Source organism: Epinephelus lanceolatus, chromosome 20 (genome assembly GCF_041903045.1).
Source record: "Epinephelus lanceolatus isolate andai-2023 chromosome 20, ASM4190304v1, whole genome shotgun sequence".
NCBI lineage: Eukaryota > Metazoa > Chordata > Actinopteri > Perciformes > Serranidae > Epinephelus > Epinephelus lanceolatus.
Window position 1 is genome coordinate 17,576,436 of NC_135753.1, and position 16,176 is coordinate 17,592,611.

At 41.5% G+C, this 16,176-nt stretch overlaps 1 protein-coding gene across 1 annotated transcript; it reads right to left on the minus strand.

Annotated features, from left to right (window-relative positions):
* Positions 1 to 1,670: 1,670 nt before the first annotated feature.
* On the minus strand, positions 1,671 to 15,613 carry hacd1 (3-hydroxyacyl-CoA dehydratase 1). The gene is made up of 7 exons (XM_033639198.2): positions 15,430 to 15,613; positions 10,807 to 10,924; positions 10,654 to 10,672; positions 10,466 to 10,554; positions 8,944 to 9,065; positions 5,631 to 5,809; positions 1,671 to 3,041 (listed from the first exon to the last, which is right to left on the minus strand). Exons 1-7 carry the CDS (start codon positions 15,546 to 15,548, stop codon positions 2,959 to 2,961), a joined length of 729 nt encoding a protein of 242 aa, XP_033495089.1. The 5' UTR covers positions 15,549 to 15,613; the 3' UTR covers positions 1,671 to 2,958.
* Between the last annotated feature and the right edge of the window lie 563 nt (positions 15,614 to 16,176).

Here is a 16,176-nt window from a genome sequence, read left to right on the forward strand (position 1 = left end):
TGTTTGTTTTTTCTGTGCTTTTATGCAGATAAGTAGATCTGGTGTCAGATGGCTTATCTGCAGAGGTGTGGACTCGAGTTACATGACTCGGACTTGAGTCAGACTGGAGTCACAAATTTGATGACTTTAGACTCGCCTTGACAAAATCAAAAAAGACTTGTGCCTCAACTTGGATTTTAACACCGGAGACTAGTGACTTCACTTGGACTTGAACCTTTTGATTTGATACCTTCCCCCAAGCCCAAAGATTAAAATATATGTTATGTAAGAAGTGTGTCATGAATCGGTTAATTTCCCTCCATTACCTAAATCGACCCAGCCGGCCACCAACGTTGCTGGATGTTGGTTGAATTTGAAATGCCAACATCAGTTTGATGGTGGCACGGTGGTGCAGTGGTTAGCATTGTTGTCTTACAGCAAGAGGTTTCCTGGTTTGAACCCAGAGTTGGGGGTTCAAATCTCAGGGTGGTGGAGCCCTTCTGTGCGGAGTTTACATGTTCTCCCTGTGTCAGCGTGGGTTTTCTCCAGGTACTCCAGCTTCCTCCCACAGTCCAAAGACACGCAGGTTAATTGGTGACTCTAAATTGTCCGTAGGTGTGAATGTGAGTGTGAATGGTTGTCTGTCTCCATGTGTCAGTCCTGTGATAGTCTGGTGACCTGTCCAGGGTGTACCCTGCCTCTCACCCAGTGTCAGCTGGGATAGGCTCCAGCCCCCCTGCGACCCCAAACAGGATAAGCAGTTAGGGAAAATTAATGAATCAACTTAATTTTGATGGAGAATAGTGAGGGCAGATGATGTTGACTTTAAGTTGTGTCCTTAATAAGCAAAATAATACGTCTTCCAAACATCTCATGACGTCATGTTGACGTAGAATGACAACATTTAGTTGTAAGGTACGGAGAATAAAACCCAACGTCTGCTAATGTCATAATGGTAACATCCACACAACCTGAAATTCTCATGTCATTAGACATTTATAATAACGTCAAACGATTTTCATTCAAACCAAATTTAACATCTCTGCGATGTAACAGTCCAGCGTCTTTCTGACTTCATATTGACATCTAGTGCCAGCTAGCGTAAATACTATTCATTCCCAGAAAGTTGACACTTTGACAAACAAACCCACTTTGTTTGAACCAATCCAAAAGCATCCAATCAGGTTGCAGGAGAGAACCAGGAAGAACTGACATTGCACTACTGAGCATACTACATTTTCGCTCATGTGCGAAAAATATGCACTGGTGAAAAAAAAAAAACAAATTGCGAAATGCTAAACGTGTGGGTGGGAAATTACAGACGGAGATGCGGCAATTTCCAACATTATTTGACATTTGAAGTTTCACGAAGAACAGTAGGTCGGGGATAATATTACCATAGTTAAGGAGCTAACGTTAGCTTAACAGCTAAGTAACTTTATAACAAACTTTTCAAAAAGCATTCATGTTTTTTGTAAATTAAATAATCTGCTGTTGAACTGGCATTCTGTTTAGGACTTGAAACTCACACGGTAGGACCTGAGACTTGACTTAGGACTTGCCAGTCTTGATTCAGGACTTTGAGTACAGAGACTTGAGACTTATTTGTGACTTACGAAACAATGACTTGGTCCCACCGCTGCTTATCTGTCAGCATAAGTGTGAAGGTCATCACAAAACTCTCCACAGCATTGTAGAATTTAGTTTATTGATTTTGCACAAAAAAGGTATTTTCACATTTCTATTGTTTTGTTCTTGACAAATAACTTGTCCAGTGATTTTTGTGACATTGACTTTTATAGTCTCTCTCCTCTCTGACCCAGATTATAAGCAAAAATCTTAATTTTCTTAGATAACCATGGGCTATGCAACATTTCCTCTCAATCATTTCACATCCTGTTCTCCTACTGTAGGTCAATCACAGTCACTCCTTCAGCTGCACAGAAGATTGAAATGATCTTACAATAGCACCTTTAGTAGCAGGGAATCTAACTACCTGTGTATTAACACGGACATGAGACTCTTTATGTTAAAAAACAAACACAACAGCGACTGAAGACTGCGAGTGCTCACAAAAATCTGAATTGTAGTCTCACCTACAGCGGCCTATAGAAAAAGCTGCTACTCTTTTGAAGACTCAAATTAGTTTAAGATGCACTCTTGTAAATTAATTTGACATAGTAAACATCAAAGCAACATAGAAGAATGCAGGAGCCAAGCAGACACAAGGTTAAGTTTGAGCTGTGCTTGCTCTAAGTGATACAGTATGTGAATAAATTATCTTTAAGAAATACTATCAACTGCTCGTTTCACATTGCATCATTTACAAACATACACAAATGAAGCAGCATATTGTCTAAATGTGGATTTATTGTTGAGGTATGATAAAACTATAAATATTTTCTCTTTTTTAAAGCCTTGTTTTGTACAACCACTATAAAATCACCGCGGTGGAATACACTTAGAAGATAATCAAACCGCCAATTGGGATGGTTGTGGGGACACTTCAGGAGACACAACTTACAATCTTCCACTCATGTTTCATTTCACATTTCCCTGGAACCTTTCTCTCCATCACACAGGTGTTGTGGCTCATGTTTGTCAGTGCAACAAGGTGCAGTAAGGCTGGTGGGCGAATAAAGGACTCTGTGCTGAGACACAACATCGAGGCTTCTGTCTCAAGCTCCAGCAACACTGGGACTGTAAACATGTTTCCAATATTACCATTCAGATAGGAATCAATCCTGTGAAGATGTAGGATCAGTGATTATTGCTCAGTGCTGATGAACTCCTTTCTTCCTGATGATCGCTCTCGTCAGACGGGTCGTCATCTGTGTGGCTCTTCCGGTCCCGTGCTATGAAGAATGCAACGGTCAATTGGTGCTAAAGATGGAGATGGAGATGGAGTAGGGGGAAGTGAGGGTGATGGTGATGGTGGAGGCGGGCTGGCTCAAACGAAGGCATGAGGTGGTGGCTTGTCTAGTCGTCCTTCTCTACTATGACCTCCCCGAGAAGCACCCTCCTCCTCTGCCGCAGCATATGGAAGTAGAGCTGAGGAAACACTGGGGGGAAATAAAAAGAGGCAGCGTAGATAACTGAATCTATTATTTTTATCACTGTTCTGTATGTTACAAGCAAGAAAAGTCACGACTCCATTAGAATCAATGATCGACTTCATATTTTGAAGTTGAAATAGTAAGATAAGGGCAAAATGCCAAATAAATAAAAACAAAACAAAAAAAGAAACTGAAAATAATCAACTCAGACTGAATTCTCAGTGAAAAGCAGGACACCAATAAGCATTTTTAAGACAAGTAAAACTAAATAATATGTATGTGATGCATGAATATGTTTGCAATTCAGTACATCTCACACTACAGCAGCTTTCTCAACAACATTAGCTCATACGTTCTTCTTTAAAGTAACATTAACTTCATTGATGTGTTTCACCTGGTGCAAAGATGCCATATGTAGCATCTTATCATCAGTTAATTATTTCTGAATACATTTTCAGATCTGGAATTGTTTCCACTGGGTTGTAGCATGAAAAACAAAGCTGGCCGCAGCAGGTCTCCAGCATTTTAAGGAATACTTTAAGGTCTGGGGAAGTACGCTGATTTGTTTTCTTGCCAAGAGTTGAATAAGACAAACAGTACCACTCTCATGTCTGCAGACTGAATGTAAAGCTAGAGCCAGAAGATGGTTAGCCTAGCAGTACCCACACCTATCTCCACAGTGCTCTGTCAGCACTAGAGAAAGGTCTGGAAACACCAGTTATCTTTCTGTTTTGTTGGAACCTTTGCACATGGCGAGGGGAGCACTGTCATTACAATGGCCCAACAGCAGAAAATGCCACAAAAACATTCACATGAGTTCACTATGTCACTGTGCGATTCAGTTTTACTAATAAAAAAGACAAACATAATGTGATAGGTAAGTGAAGTCTGACTATACTTAAGCTCTGGAGGAGCTCACTGGACCCATTAAAACCACGGACAATTCACTGGCTGTATGTGGCTCGTATTACGACAATATCACAGAAGCCGGTGTAAAGTGGAATGAATCCGTACATTTGTGAAGTCACTGTTGCTGGCACATGCAGCTGCCAGAGTTAAAAGATGTGGCAAATCAAATCTGACTGGCCATGTCAGAAAACGGATCAAAATTGGGAGCATGAGAGTCCTGCGAGATGGAGTCTGGACTTTTCCAAGGTGCATTCACAAGTTGTTTTATTCGTTGCAGATTTTTACAACAATTCACCAAAAGAAGAAAGCAGGCATGCCGTATTGCATGATCCAAATCTTCCTCAAAACTTGACATTTTCAGGTTGTGAGCTCGGAGGTTGAGCATGTTGTTTCTGTAGTGAAGGGGAGTTTTAAAACACTAACACACGGATAATGGAAGTAAGGGAGACTGAAAATCAGTGGCCCAATGGCAGCCTTATAGCCATAGTCTGCATTCGGTGGGTCCTCCATGTTAGCAATTTTGGGAATCCTAGGATGGTGAAGGAATAGCCTGTTACACTCTGCGTCTTACTGTCTTAGCCTGACGTTCTTACCCTATCCTTAAACAATCCTGCTCCTCTTATCTTAACCTAACCAAACCAGCCAAGAGGGCAACAAGTATGGCTCTGGTCAATCATAGGGAGAGCAGGGCAGGTCATTCCTTCACCATCCTAGGGTTCGCATGTTTGCTCCCTGTTGGCAATTACTTCCTGAAGTCTTTTTTTTTTTAAAGATATTTTTTTGGGCATTTTTAGCCTTTAATGAATAGGACAGACAAGTGTGAAAGGGGGAGAGAGAGAGGGAGTGACATGCAGCAAAGGGCCACAGGCTGGAGTCAAACCCGGGTCGCTGTGGCAACAGCCTTGTACATGGGGCGCCTGCTCTACCACTAAGCCACCGACACCCCACTTCCTGAAGTCTTGTTGTCACCCTGAGGTTAAAAAGCAACCAACTGAGACTCCAGAGAGTCAAAGCTGCTGCCTTAAAAAAGTTCAGCCTGTAACTTCCAGTAAAACAACTTGTTTTTGCACTTTAGTTTTGTTTAGATCAAAGAAACAAGATTTAACATGTTAATTAGTAAGTTTAAGAGCCGTCCACACCAAGAATGATACACTAACTTTAACAATGACTATAAATACAGTATATTGTTTTTAAGTTAAGTTACTATCAGTCCAAATTTACAGACCCACACAGCTGGACTGTGCAGCATGAGCTTGTCACCACTGTTTACGGAATGTTAATGCTCATCGGTATAGATACTCACATCATTATGGTTATTCTTGGTGTGGACAGCCCCGTAGAGGTGCTAGTAGGTGGATTTTGTTCCTTTTGCCAGAACCAGGCTAGCTGTTTTTCTGTTCCCTGTCTTTATGCTGAACTAAACAAACCATCTCTTGGCTCCAGCTTCATATTTCTCAGCAAGAAAAACAACACAGGTCTTTCACTGCAACAAAACAAAATTGGGGTTTTGACATCTAGACGTGCAATACTACACCCTTAGCTCTGTTACACTACAAGAGATATGAGAAGCTGTCTCTCATGTCTCATGTAGTGGAAGATGCTCACCAGAGGGGTCATCTACCTGGAGTCATCCTCATCTACATGTTTTATCATAATGTGCAGTTTGGGAGTAAAAACGCTCCTTACGTGGGATGTAGGACAACATGACGATGATGAGGCAGTAGTAGTAGTCGAAGGACACGTTATACTTGTTAGGGAGCCTCATGGAGTACATTCCAGATCTGCGTACGAACGGCAGAGCAGCATAAATGGTCAGCAGTTCCCCGACGACTCCCAGAGGGTACAAGACGATGAAGAGATTGTATCTGGGAAGGGAAAGACGAACACGGTCACACACCTGCAACAAAAACACTCCAGCAGGTAAAGTTAGGGATGTGAAAACACTCACATGCTTTAATGACTTCACACACATTCTACACTCAAACTGTGAGTTTAACAATCAACACATGCTCCTTTTTATGATTAGGGTAAATGTATAGGTCACTAACACACAATGAGCATAAACAACATAAATCCTACACACTAGACCAACAATAATACCACTTAGAAAAGGATCTCTATAACTGAGGATGGGTGGTGACTAACACTTGGACAGGGAGCTGGATATCCCCTGTGAGAAAGGATGTGATTTGGCAGTTGTAGTGGGTAAAGCTGCAGGATCAGGTTGTGGGGGCAGTTTGGGCCTCTGATAAGTGTCAGTGCATTAAATGGTTGATTACTACAGTGATAATGGATACATGTTCCAGTGCTTGGCATGCTGACACTTTAATGTCTACACCGACAGCTGGAGGAAGCTTTACTTTATAACTTGAGTACATATGGTCTCAGATTTGTCTGAAAATCATCTGAAGTCTGTCATCTTTTTTTGTTCTCTGCCACCTCACATAAGTGTGACATATCCTGGCTCCCTGTATGTCTGTGTGGTTCCATCTATACCATGACTCAGGGCTATAGAGATCCTGTATTTAGTTCAGAGACCACAGCAAAGGCTCGGGGGAACGTCTCGGCGGATGTGAGAGAAATGTTGGGCGAACATTCCATGACCAAAACAGATGGTCTTAAAAACATGAGCAGCTGAACATGAGACCCTCTCCTGAGGCCTGGCGTCTCCTCCGTGCTTAAAGAAAGCCGTGAGAGGTGGGGGGCAGGGAGGAGAGGGGCATTCAATGCACGATAATCAAGATCCAAAACAAAAGAGTAACTGGCACAAAGCTGACGTTCACATGAAACCCTGTAGTTGCAGCAAACTCTACATTATGCTGCAGGGTTCCTACACATTTTCCATTTCAAAATAACATACTTTTCTGTATGCAAATAGCTAGATATTTATTATGTAAATAAATGTTTTTAAAATCAGACTAGGCACTTGGGGCAGAGCTGTTGTAAAGGCTGTGATGTACAAGTGTAGAGGCAGCTCTGTGCAGGAGTGTATGTTCAGTAGCGGTCATACTTCTCGCATTGCTTTTTGGCTAAATAAGTACATCTCAAAATTGTACATAACATATATACTGCTAATTGTCTTTTTGCTTGGTTTACAAACATTAATATGTCCTACTCTGCGTCGGTTTTGGACGTTCACAGACAGCATGTCGTTACATGCCTTGTGTCTTAAAATCCACATAGGAACCAAAGAGTGGGCTCCCAGGTTAACAGCCTGAAGAAAGTGTCACCAACCGCCACGAAGGGTATCGCTCCGCGTCCGTGAGTGACGCCAATGTCCACTGACAAAGTGGTGGTATTTGATGACTTGGGTTGATACCCACTATCTTCAAAACTGACATCGGTCTCTGATGCTGAAATCCCCAACAAAGACTTTGGAGTGAGAGCTGACTGTCACTTCAAAACAGTCTCACTCTGACCTCGTTACATGTCAACGTTTGGTTGATATGTAATATCCAGATACAACATTAAAGGTCCAGATACGACAATAAAGATACCCTGGGTGCGTTGGTTTTTGATGCTCTGGGAAATGCATTGTCTTCTTTCAAAATACAACTCCGTTTTCACAGGAATTTAATGTTTTTACATACAGTGTCCTTCAAAGTAAGCGCACTACATTCCCCCTGATGCTGCCGAGCTCCATTATGCCGACATTAAAGGACGGCTTTTTTGTCAAGTCATTGCCCAAGCACCAAATTTCCAATGACTTTAGAGTGAGACTGCGTTGGTCACTTCCTTAAAACCTCTAATTCTGTTTACTTTTTTAACCTTAGCGCTCTTTGATATCTAATTAATTTTGTTATTTAAATGTTAATGTTTTATTCACAATTCTCTAGCCCCCCCCCCCCCCCCAAAAAAAATCCTCTAATTCAACATACTTTTTTTCTCTGTATGTATGTATTCCTGTTTATTTGTTTGTCTGCTCAATGTTTATGTAACTGTCTGTCATTTAATACATCATCTGTAGTTGTTTTCACGTGTTCACAGTTATGACTGACTGCTCCAAACGCCATGAAAATAAATGCTTGTATGATCAATTTTTTCTTCATGTTATATTTTAGAAAACAGAGTAGGGTCAGTAGTCTGGAAATGTAAATCTTTTTCAATATTCTCTTTTCTTTTTTCCATACCTATCCAGATCTGGAATTTATTCATATCAAATTATATACTTTTCCACAAGGCGTGGGAACTGTGTTACTGGAGAACCTCTGTCTGCAGAGACAGAGCAACTACGTTTACCAAGTAATTGAGTTAATGTGATATGTAAACGTCACTATTCTAAAGCAAGATAACCCCTCTCTTGGCTGTAAGCTGCCAAGCCTGTGTGTTGGACAGCTATCAATGTGTACAGCCGACGTTCCTCTCAACAGCTCTAATTTCAGCTGAGCTACTGTAGCGGAGAGGCTGCCACATCACAAGCGCTCTTTATACAGTAGTAGGGAGGCATTATGTCACTCTAGAGATGATAAATACGTTGATCGATATCACATTTCACCTAAAATCACGACAGTTGTTTCAGTTTTTTGCTCTCTGTGCTGATAATTAAAGCTTTGGATTTATAACAACTCTTTTTCTATTGCTGTCCTTGTCAGAAATTATGTTTTTTTACAGTTTGTGGGAGAAAGTGACAGAAAAAAATTACACCTACATATTTAATAGCTGACAAAGCATCTGAATTAGCCCTAAATGTCAGCCTGTCTTCTGTAACTTCTGCTCTGCATCACCAGTATTGTTAGTTCACCCACCACTGACAAGAGAATGGCTAACGAGGTGCTAATCAATAAACACACACACATGCTTCTCCTCTGTGTGAGACAGGCGATACTTAATACACACACACGGCTGCACTACTTCCTGATGTAAAGCCAGTCTAGGCCCGGGAAGGGAAGCATGCCAGAGGTGAAATCGTCAGATCAGTGCCGCCATGCTCAGACAACAATGTCCGCCACAGTAATGACAATTCAAACTCATCCCGGCCGCAGGGTGACGGCATCTCCACCTGGCCCATTTGATGAAGTACGGCAGGTGGTGGAGCAGGTTGAATGTGTAGTAGGAATATCTGGTAATCTCTGTCAGTGTCCACGCGACCAGGAATAGGATTACGCTTTCTTCATTCTGGACCTTTGTTTGAGTCAGGGGAAAAAATACAGGAAAATACACAGAGGAAGGAAAAAGTAACATGTTTACATGAGTCAAACCTGACAAGTGCTGCTCTTACAGGCAACAGGTGTGTGCCAATGTATGGGATGTGAAATACAGAACTAACAAAACTACAATAAAGCGTCTGAGTTCTTGCAGTTTTCATGCAACAGATACTTAAAATAGACACAAACAAGATTTGAGACTCTATCTTTGATTATAGACTGTTATTAATGTGTGCTATGAATGGATTACTGAACAGGCCTACCAGGCACAGGCCCAGGGAAACCAAAGTGTCAGGGCCCCCCCTGGCCTTCATCTGCAAAATGTCACTTAAATCAACACATACCAACCAGGACCAGACTCAAAATGGCAACACAGAGACAAAAAAAAGGAACTGGACAAAGACACAACACTATCAAAAAAGACACATAATGACCCTACAGAGACACGACATGACCATAAAGGTACGTGAAACAACCAAAAATTCTGGGGCCCCTTTTACACTGAGTCTTCATGGCAGGAATTTGACACCATTATGCCACGTCGCTGTTCTGTATAAAAGATACAATTGCGAAAAAGTGGGACAGAGTTGTCTCACTTCTGAACCAGGAACAGAGGTAGTAACCACACTGAAACAATGTCTGTATAAACAAGGGTGCCAGCAGGACGGGATCATGGGGTTTTGACAACGTATTATGCCTACGACTCACTGCAGGAGATTCAAAAGGTAGCTGTTAGCAGTCAGGTGCTAACTCAAAGAAGAAGAAAAGCAGCCAATAACGTCCATAAATTTGGAAAACAATGATGTCCAGGAGCTCCTTACCCTCTGAGCAGTGGACGAGATCAGCCGCCATGTAACAGGGACAGTAATTATTATTATTACTATGTTATGTCATTGTTATTGTTTATAAAGACGTGTATGTCATATGTCACACTAGAGGCCAACACTGTTGTGTTACATGACACATCTGTCACGCCTCTTTTGATCTGCAATGACAGGATGCTGTGTATAATCACACACTGGAGCGAAATGATGCCGCCGTTGTTTGGTTCTGTGCAAAAATGCAGAGCAGGCATGAAGAAGGGATTTTGTGGCGGCCCTTTCTGTGTAAAAAGGGCTTTTATGTCTTGAGGTGGTGCAGCCTTTTTGCATATCTGTACCCAGGGGCCTATTGTCTCATAATCTGCCCATGATGTGTACACTGTATCTGTGGAGGTTATAATATTGAAGTAAAACTTGTGATTGAAAAAATAATTCTTGTTTTCTCACACAGTCAAGAAAATAACAGTAAAAATTATGCTATTTTTTATTCTTTGCTTGTACAACTAAATAAAAACCCACAGTAGCAGTAGAGTGTGTGTTGTGCCGTGATAGTCACCTGTCTGATGCTGTTGGTGATGAACCAAACCATGAAAATCCGTGAACACACTTGAACCCCGGTTACAATCACAGAAGTCCTCACAATCCCTGCAGCAGAGCAGGAGACAGAAAAAAAAGAGTTTATAGCTGCAGAAAATGTTATGTTTTAAGATAAATCATTAGCCATGAATAAAAAACATCACATACCTATGGCACAATGTCCCACCTGTAAGACAAGAAACATACACATAGGTTAATTATCCTCATCTGCCTGTTTAAAATCACTGTCATGTCTCACTGTAAGACAGAACTTCATCAGGTCATAGAACAACTGTGCAGCTTTTCAAATGAAATTCTTACCTCAACTAATGCAAAGGTCTGGAAAAACTTGAGTGTCCTTGCTATACTCCTGTACAGACCCTTGTGTGTGCCTCTCTGGATGTAGAAGCGAATCATTGCCATGGCCAAAACCAGCCACCTGCAGAAACAAACGGTCAACATTACACAATGGCACCACCTAATGTGAGATGGATGGTGTGGGAGTTTGTCCTGCATCCCAGTACTGATACAAGAGACTCTGGAAAATGGCTTTAATATTGGTATTAGCACGGTATTATACAGCAAAAGTTAACCTGACTCCCCATTAGTCCTTATAACATTCGCAGCTTTTGTAAAACATATTAGCACATTAACACCTTTCCAAAACCGACTTGCATCCATTTTGCACAATTTCTGCACTTTATAAACTGTTCTTTTTAAAGGGGGGGGGGGGGGGGGGGGGCACATATAGTGTATTTTGAAAGACAAGCCATGGGCCACTTAAAGTCAGCCTGTGACATACCTGATATAAGCCAGTGTGAGAATGTTCCTTTAGACTTGAAAAATTCTTGTAAATTCGAGTAAACGCAGCTAAATTGTCGGGACGACTCCTGAGCTCATGTGAACATACAGTACATATCTAAATTAAAATGCTACCAAACTGCAATCAAAGGTACAACATTCAAAAATCTAAATTATTATTATTATTATCTCAAACAACTGTTAGGAACTGTTAGTCATTTATGAGGGGGGAGGCGGGGGTGCAGAAATGGTTGTATTTTATATTTATTTTACCACAGATTTTAAAAGAAAACACGCCTTCCAAACCTGTTTTGGAAGGCGCCAAAATTACACTATTTATCATAACCAGAATTTCTAAAAACAGAAATTAGCATTTGATTTTCAAATTTCCGACAGTCCTTGGACACATCATGCGCGATGAATGCTTCCGTAAGGAAAAAAAAAAAAAAAAAAAAACATAACCAAATCTGTGCTTGAAATAGTGATATTTCATCAAAGTCACTTTATTTTACGCCTCCAGTGTGCATGACAAGAGTGAAAAACCAAGGCTTGTTTCAACTCCAAGATTACATTGCCATCTCCCTTGTCTGATATGTAAAGAACAGTCCCTTAATAGCATTAACAACTAATAGGGTTACAGCTGGATTGGATACAGGGCTGCAACTCATTGAGTAATATGCTGATGATTTCACTTAAAATATCACAAAACAGTATTTTTGTAAATAGGCCTACCCATTATATTTTCTTAGAGTGACAATTTTAAGTTCCATTTTTAACCAGACCAATAGTCCAAAACCAAGAGATTGTCAACATCCATATGGCTAGAAAAGAAAAGCATAAATTCTTCTTAAGAAGCTGAAACTAAAATTTGGCATTTTTGCTTTAAACAGTGACAAATCGATAAATAGTTAAAGTGTAAATTTTGGCTGGTCTGAGGCAACAAGTTGTCCGATTATACTGCAGGCCTATTATTGTATTCTATATCATATTATTAGTTTAAGCATGGAAGATGACCGAGACTTGATACTGGCATTCATCAACCACATGCAGGTAGAACTGTCAGTGGCATGTACACAGGTGCACCTAATGCGGAACCGAAGTTCACGAGCCCGAGTTCTGTCCGGACACTTTTAGCTGATGCCGTTAGCAACAGGTGCTAAGGTTAGCCAAAGATACTGGATTACTTTATCTTTATCCACCGTCTTTGGGTTAGCATAACAAACGGATGACAGGCGTGTGCATAGGGCGTGTGAGTCAGCCGGCCTCGCGAGCGCAGATGAAACAGTGGAGCTGGAAGACCCACCTGCGGGTTCCCGGTCAGCTACAACAGCAACAGAGAGAAAGTAGTTTCTAAAACAGGGACGGTGTGTCGCCATTTCTCCGCAGTTGTTTGGTATGTAAATGGAAACACATCCAACATGCTAACACACATTAAACAGCATCAACCAGAGCTGAACGTTCACTTCTTATTTCTAGACACAGGAGAATGGGATGAAACAAAAACTGAAGCAATTGGCATTTACATTGACATATAGCCAAGTGGAACTAATTGTAACACTCTTCCCAATAAACCTTTTTTTTTAATTAGTATTGTATTATTCAGTTTAATATTTGGTATTTCAGTTTCATATCCGTAAAGATACTTTGCAGTTTCATAGCCTATTGTGACCTGTTGGCTTTTGGAAAAATCTTTGTTCGGTGTTCATACAGTTTAATACACAAGTGTTATAAAATGTCCTCATTTTTCATCAGTAAACCATCGAGAATATTTCTGACCAGTTACACACGTTGGTCTACAGATTAATTTTGCTTCTCTTCAGCTTACACCACTGCCAGCCCCTTGGGTTTGGTGGGAGCTAGCTAGTTAGGGGCACTGCTCATTCAGCGGTCAACACCATCCCAACCCAACAGTGTTGCCATGGTAACACTGTGTCCACCCCCTGGTCCCCCCCCCCCCCCCCCCCCGTACCCCCCCCCCCCCCCCCAGTGAAGTAGCTCAATATTAACAACCGCAATATTAACAACCGCCCTCGGCATTGTTAGCTCTGTTAGCACAGCTAGCAGAGCCAGTACGGCTAGGGGTGCTAACAGAGCTAACAATGCTAAATAGGTTTTACTACCCAGAAATGAAGTCGCTTACTCGAGGCTACCAGGCACAATGTTTACACAACAGTGTGCTCCACCACTGGAACGGCATTACCAGTGGTACTCGTGGAAAGAATGGCGTCCCCAGCTAGCTCCCACCTTACCTGGGTGGTGTGCAGTGCAGAGCTAACCCTAACGCTACCTAACCAGTTGCAGTGGGCACTCTGTTTCCATGTGTTAACACGGCTAGCCAACTGTCTGTCAGCAAAGCCAAGAGAAAATAAAATAAAAGCCAAGACATTTACATCACGAAACATTAATATGTCACCACCTCTAAATAGATAGTATCTTGAAATGCATTGCTAAAGCTCACTGAACTAAAAGGAAAGGCCTCTTATTTCATTTAATTTTGCTTTTTTGTCTTTTATGGTTGTCAGGCTATTTAAAACTCAGTTCACCGAAACTGACATCCTCAGTGTTGACAGTCATTTACATTGATTAAGGGCGCATCCACACCTGCCCTGTTTGGTTCAGTTCAAACAAACTCAGGTTCGTTTGCCCCCTAAGTGCGGTTCATTTGGGCAGATGTGAACACAGCAATCACACTCAGGTGTGCACCAAAATAACCAGAACCTTCTTGAAGAGGTGGTCTCTGTCCAGTTACAAATGAACTCTGGTGTGATTTGTTTGTGGTGAGAACGTGTTCCAACTTCAATCTGAACCAACTGCAGTCACATTATACATTTTTTAGGTTAAACACGAGCATGTTCCAGTCCTGGAGGATTATTAATGTGCACCTCCTCCTGTACTGCCAGAAACTCTGGAAAACCTCTAGCCACACTGACTACTGAATGAAAACGTTAATGTCAATAAATAAACCAAATAAATCATTTTTATATCCAGTTAAGTTAGCAGAGGACTAAACCAGAAGTTAGCCGCTCGAAAGTCTGTAGTCTGTGGGCCCCACAATGTGGATGGTCTGGGTAATTTCATACCATGGAAATCAAGCTTTTTCTGCCCTAAAGCCTTCACATTGGACCAAGATTTTTCTGCGCATCAAACACAGAAAGAGCCAATAAAACACGGTGTGCTGTTATACATTAAACTACCCAGCAGTTTATACAGGCACAGCTTATTATTATAATGGTAGTCATAACAATCATCAGTGGTAGTTCTTTACAAAATAGTTAAAAATGACAACCAGCTGCAATAGGACAGTCCTGCTTTTACATTAATGCATGAGTAATAATAACTAAATAGCCTAATATAATACATACCATAGTGTAACAGTCACATGGGACAATTTTCTACATAAGACCTTAAACTTTTAATACTGTACGATACTTTTCTGGTACATTTCTCTGATCATACATACTTTTATATAACTAAAACTGACCCAGAGTATTCCTACACTGTGGTATTGCTATTTTACTAAAGTAAAGTACTTGTTTGACGCTGGAGGCACATGTAGTCAGTATTGATCTGATGAGTGTCACTGATCTGACAGCTCTGTTTTATATCCACAGCTGAGGTGACATCAGCAGACAAGTATTGACTCCTATCTGTGCGTCCTGCCACTTTATCACATAAACACGACACAAAATACAAATGTTATGTTGTTATTAAAAAATCTGCCCATTGAGCATTTCAGTGTCCCAGTCAGACCTGAGCTCCAGTGTCAGCGCACTCCGGCTATACTTATCACTGCAACTGTCGGACGCGCTGTGGGCCTTGACGCTGACACCGTGGAGTCAGCCCTATTTGGACACGGCTGCAGCGCCAGACTGTCACTTTCACCAAACGCCATTCATTCATTTCATAACACTCACACAAATACCCCTTGTGTTTATATGTATATTTTAAATATCAAATAGTTCACTCAGGTTGTTCCCAGCTCCTGTGCGCCGCTAAATTGAGCCCGCTGAACAGGCACTTTGGGCTCGCCACAGAGACACACAGTCCTATAAACAGCAACACACGCTTCCAGTTTTTAGGGAGCGGCTAACTTAAAGGCTTTTCTTATTAATAGGCGGCGGGGGCGGAATATCACGCACGTACCCGGCGGTCATGGCGATGTTGTAGAAGGTGAGCCATGCGGTAGCGAGGGCGCTTTTCGTTCTCTTCTTGTTGTTGTTTTCCTTCTCCTCAACCGTGCCGTCCTCCTCGCTGGACGCCATGGTACCGGGGGCAGGGTGGGGAAGTCAGGAAGGGAGCTGACAGCTGGGGCTGTGAGGGAGGGGAGCAGCAGGGTCATCCATCCATGCGCCCCTCTCTCGCGGGACTAGTGCTGCAACAAGTGCGTGGCCTGCCGGTGGGCCAGGGACTCTCATTATAGGGTAGTTCTTACTAAAATAAATAAACAAATAAATAAACACATAAAGAAATAAAGTATGTTTCATTATTAGAGGTTGGGGAAGGAAGCTACACAGATCATTAATTTAGGGACTGTTTATTTTTCAGAGGAGGGGGGTTAACCCTTCCCAAAGGTGCTTTTTTTGCCATTTTTCCTTGAGCCTCCCTGAATGAATGGCATGAATGACCTTCCTTCCACCATAAATTACTTATTACATTTTTAAAACTTACCCTTTGATGTTTGAAAGTTAAAAGTTGAATACAAAATCCCGTAGTTGGGAGAAAAAAAAGCCTCAGTTTTTCACTCTTGCTGTGCGTTCCGATACCCATACTACCAAACTATATAGTATGGCAGAAAAATATTTTAGCATGTCCCAATACATAGTATTTCAAATACAGTATACCAAAAATACCAGGATGTACTACATCCGGTCTGATTTTGCAGTATGTAAG

Bases quoted from the DNA above. Each gene is read 5' to 3' on its own strand.
- hacd1 (XM_033639198.2), bottom strand. From the start codon at position 15,548: ATGGCGTCCAGCGAGGAGGACGGCACGGTTGAGGAGAAGGAAAACAAC. The intron at 9,066-10,465 runs GTGACTATCACG...ACTCAAACAAAG, and splicing joins TCACCAACAGCATCAGACAG to GTCCAGAATGAAGAAAGCGT. The intron at 3,042-5,630 runs GTAAGGAGCGTT...ATTTCCCCCCAG, and splicing joins CATGTTGTCCTACATCCCAC to TGTTTCCTCAGCTCTACTTC.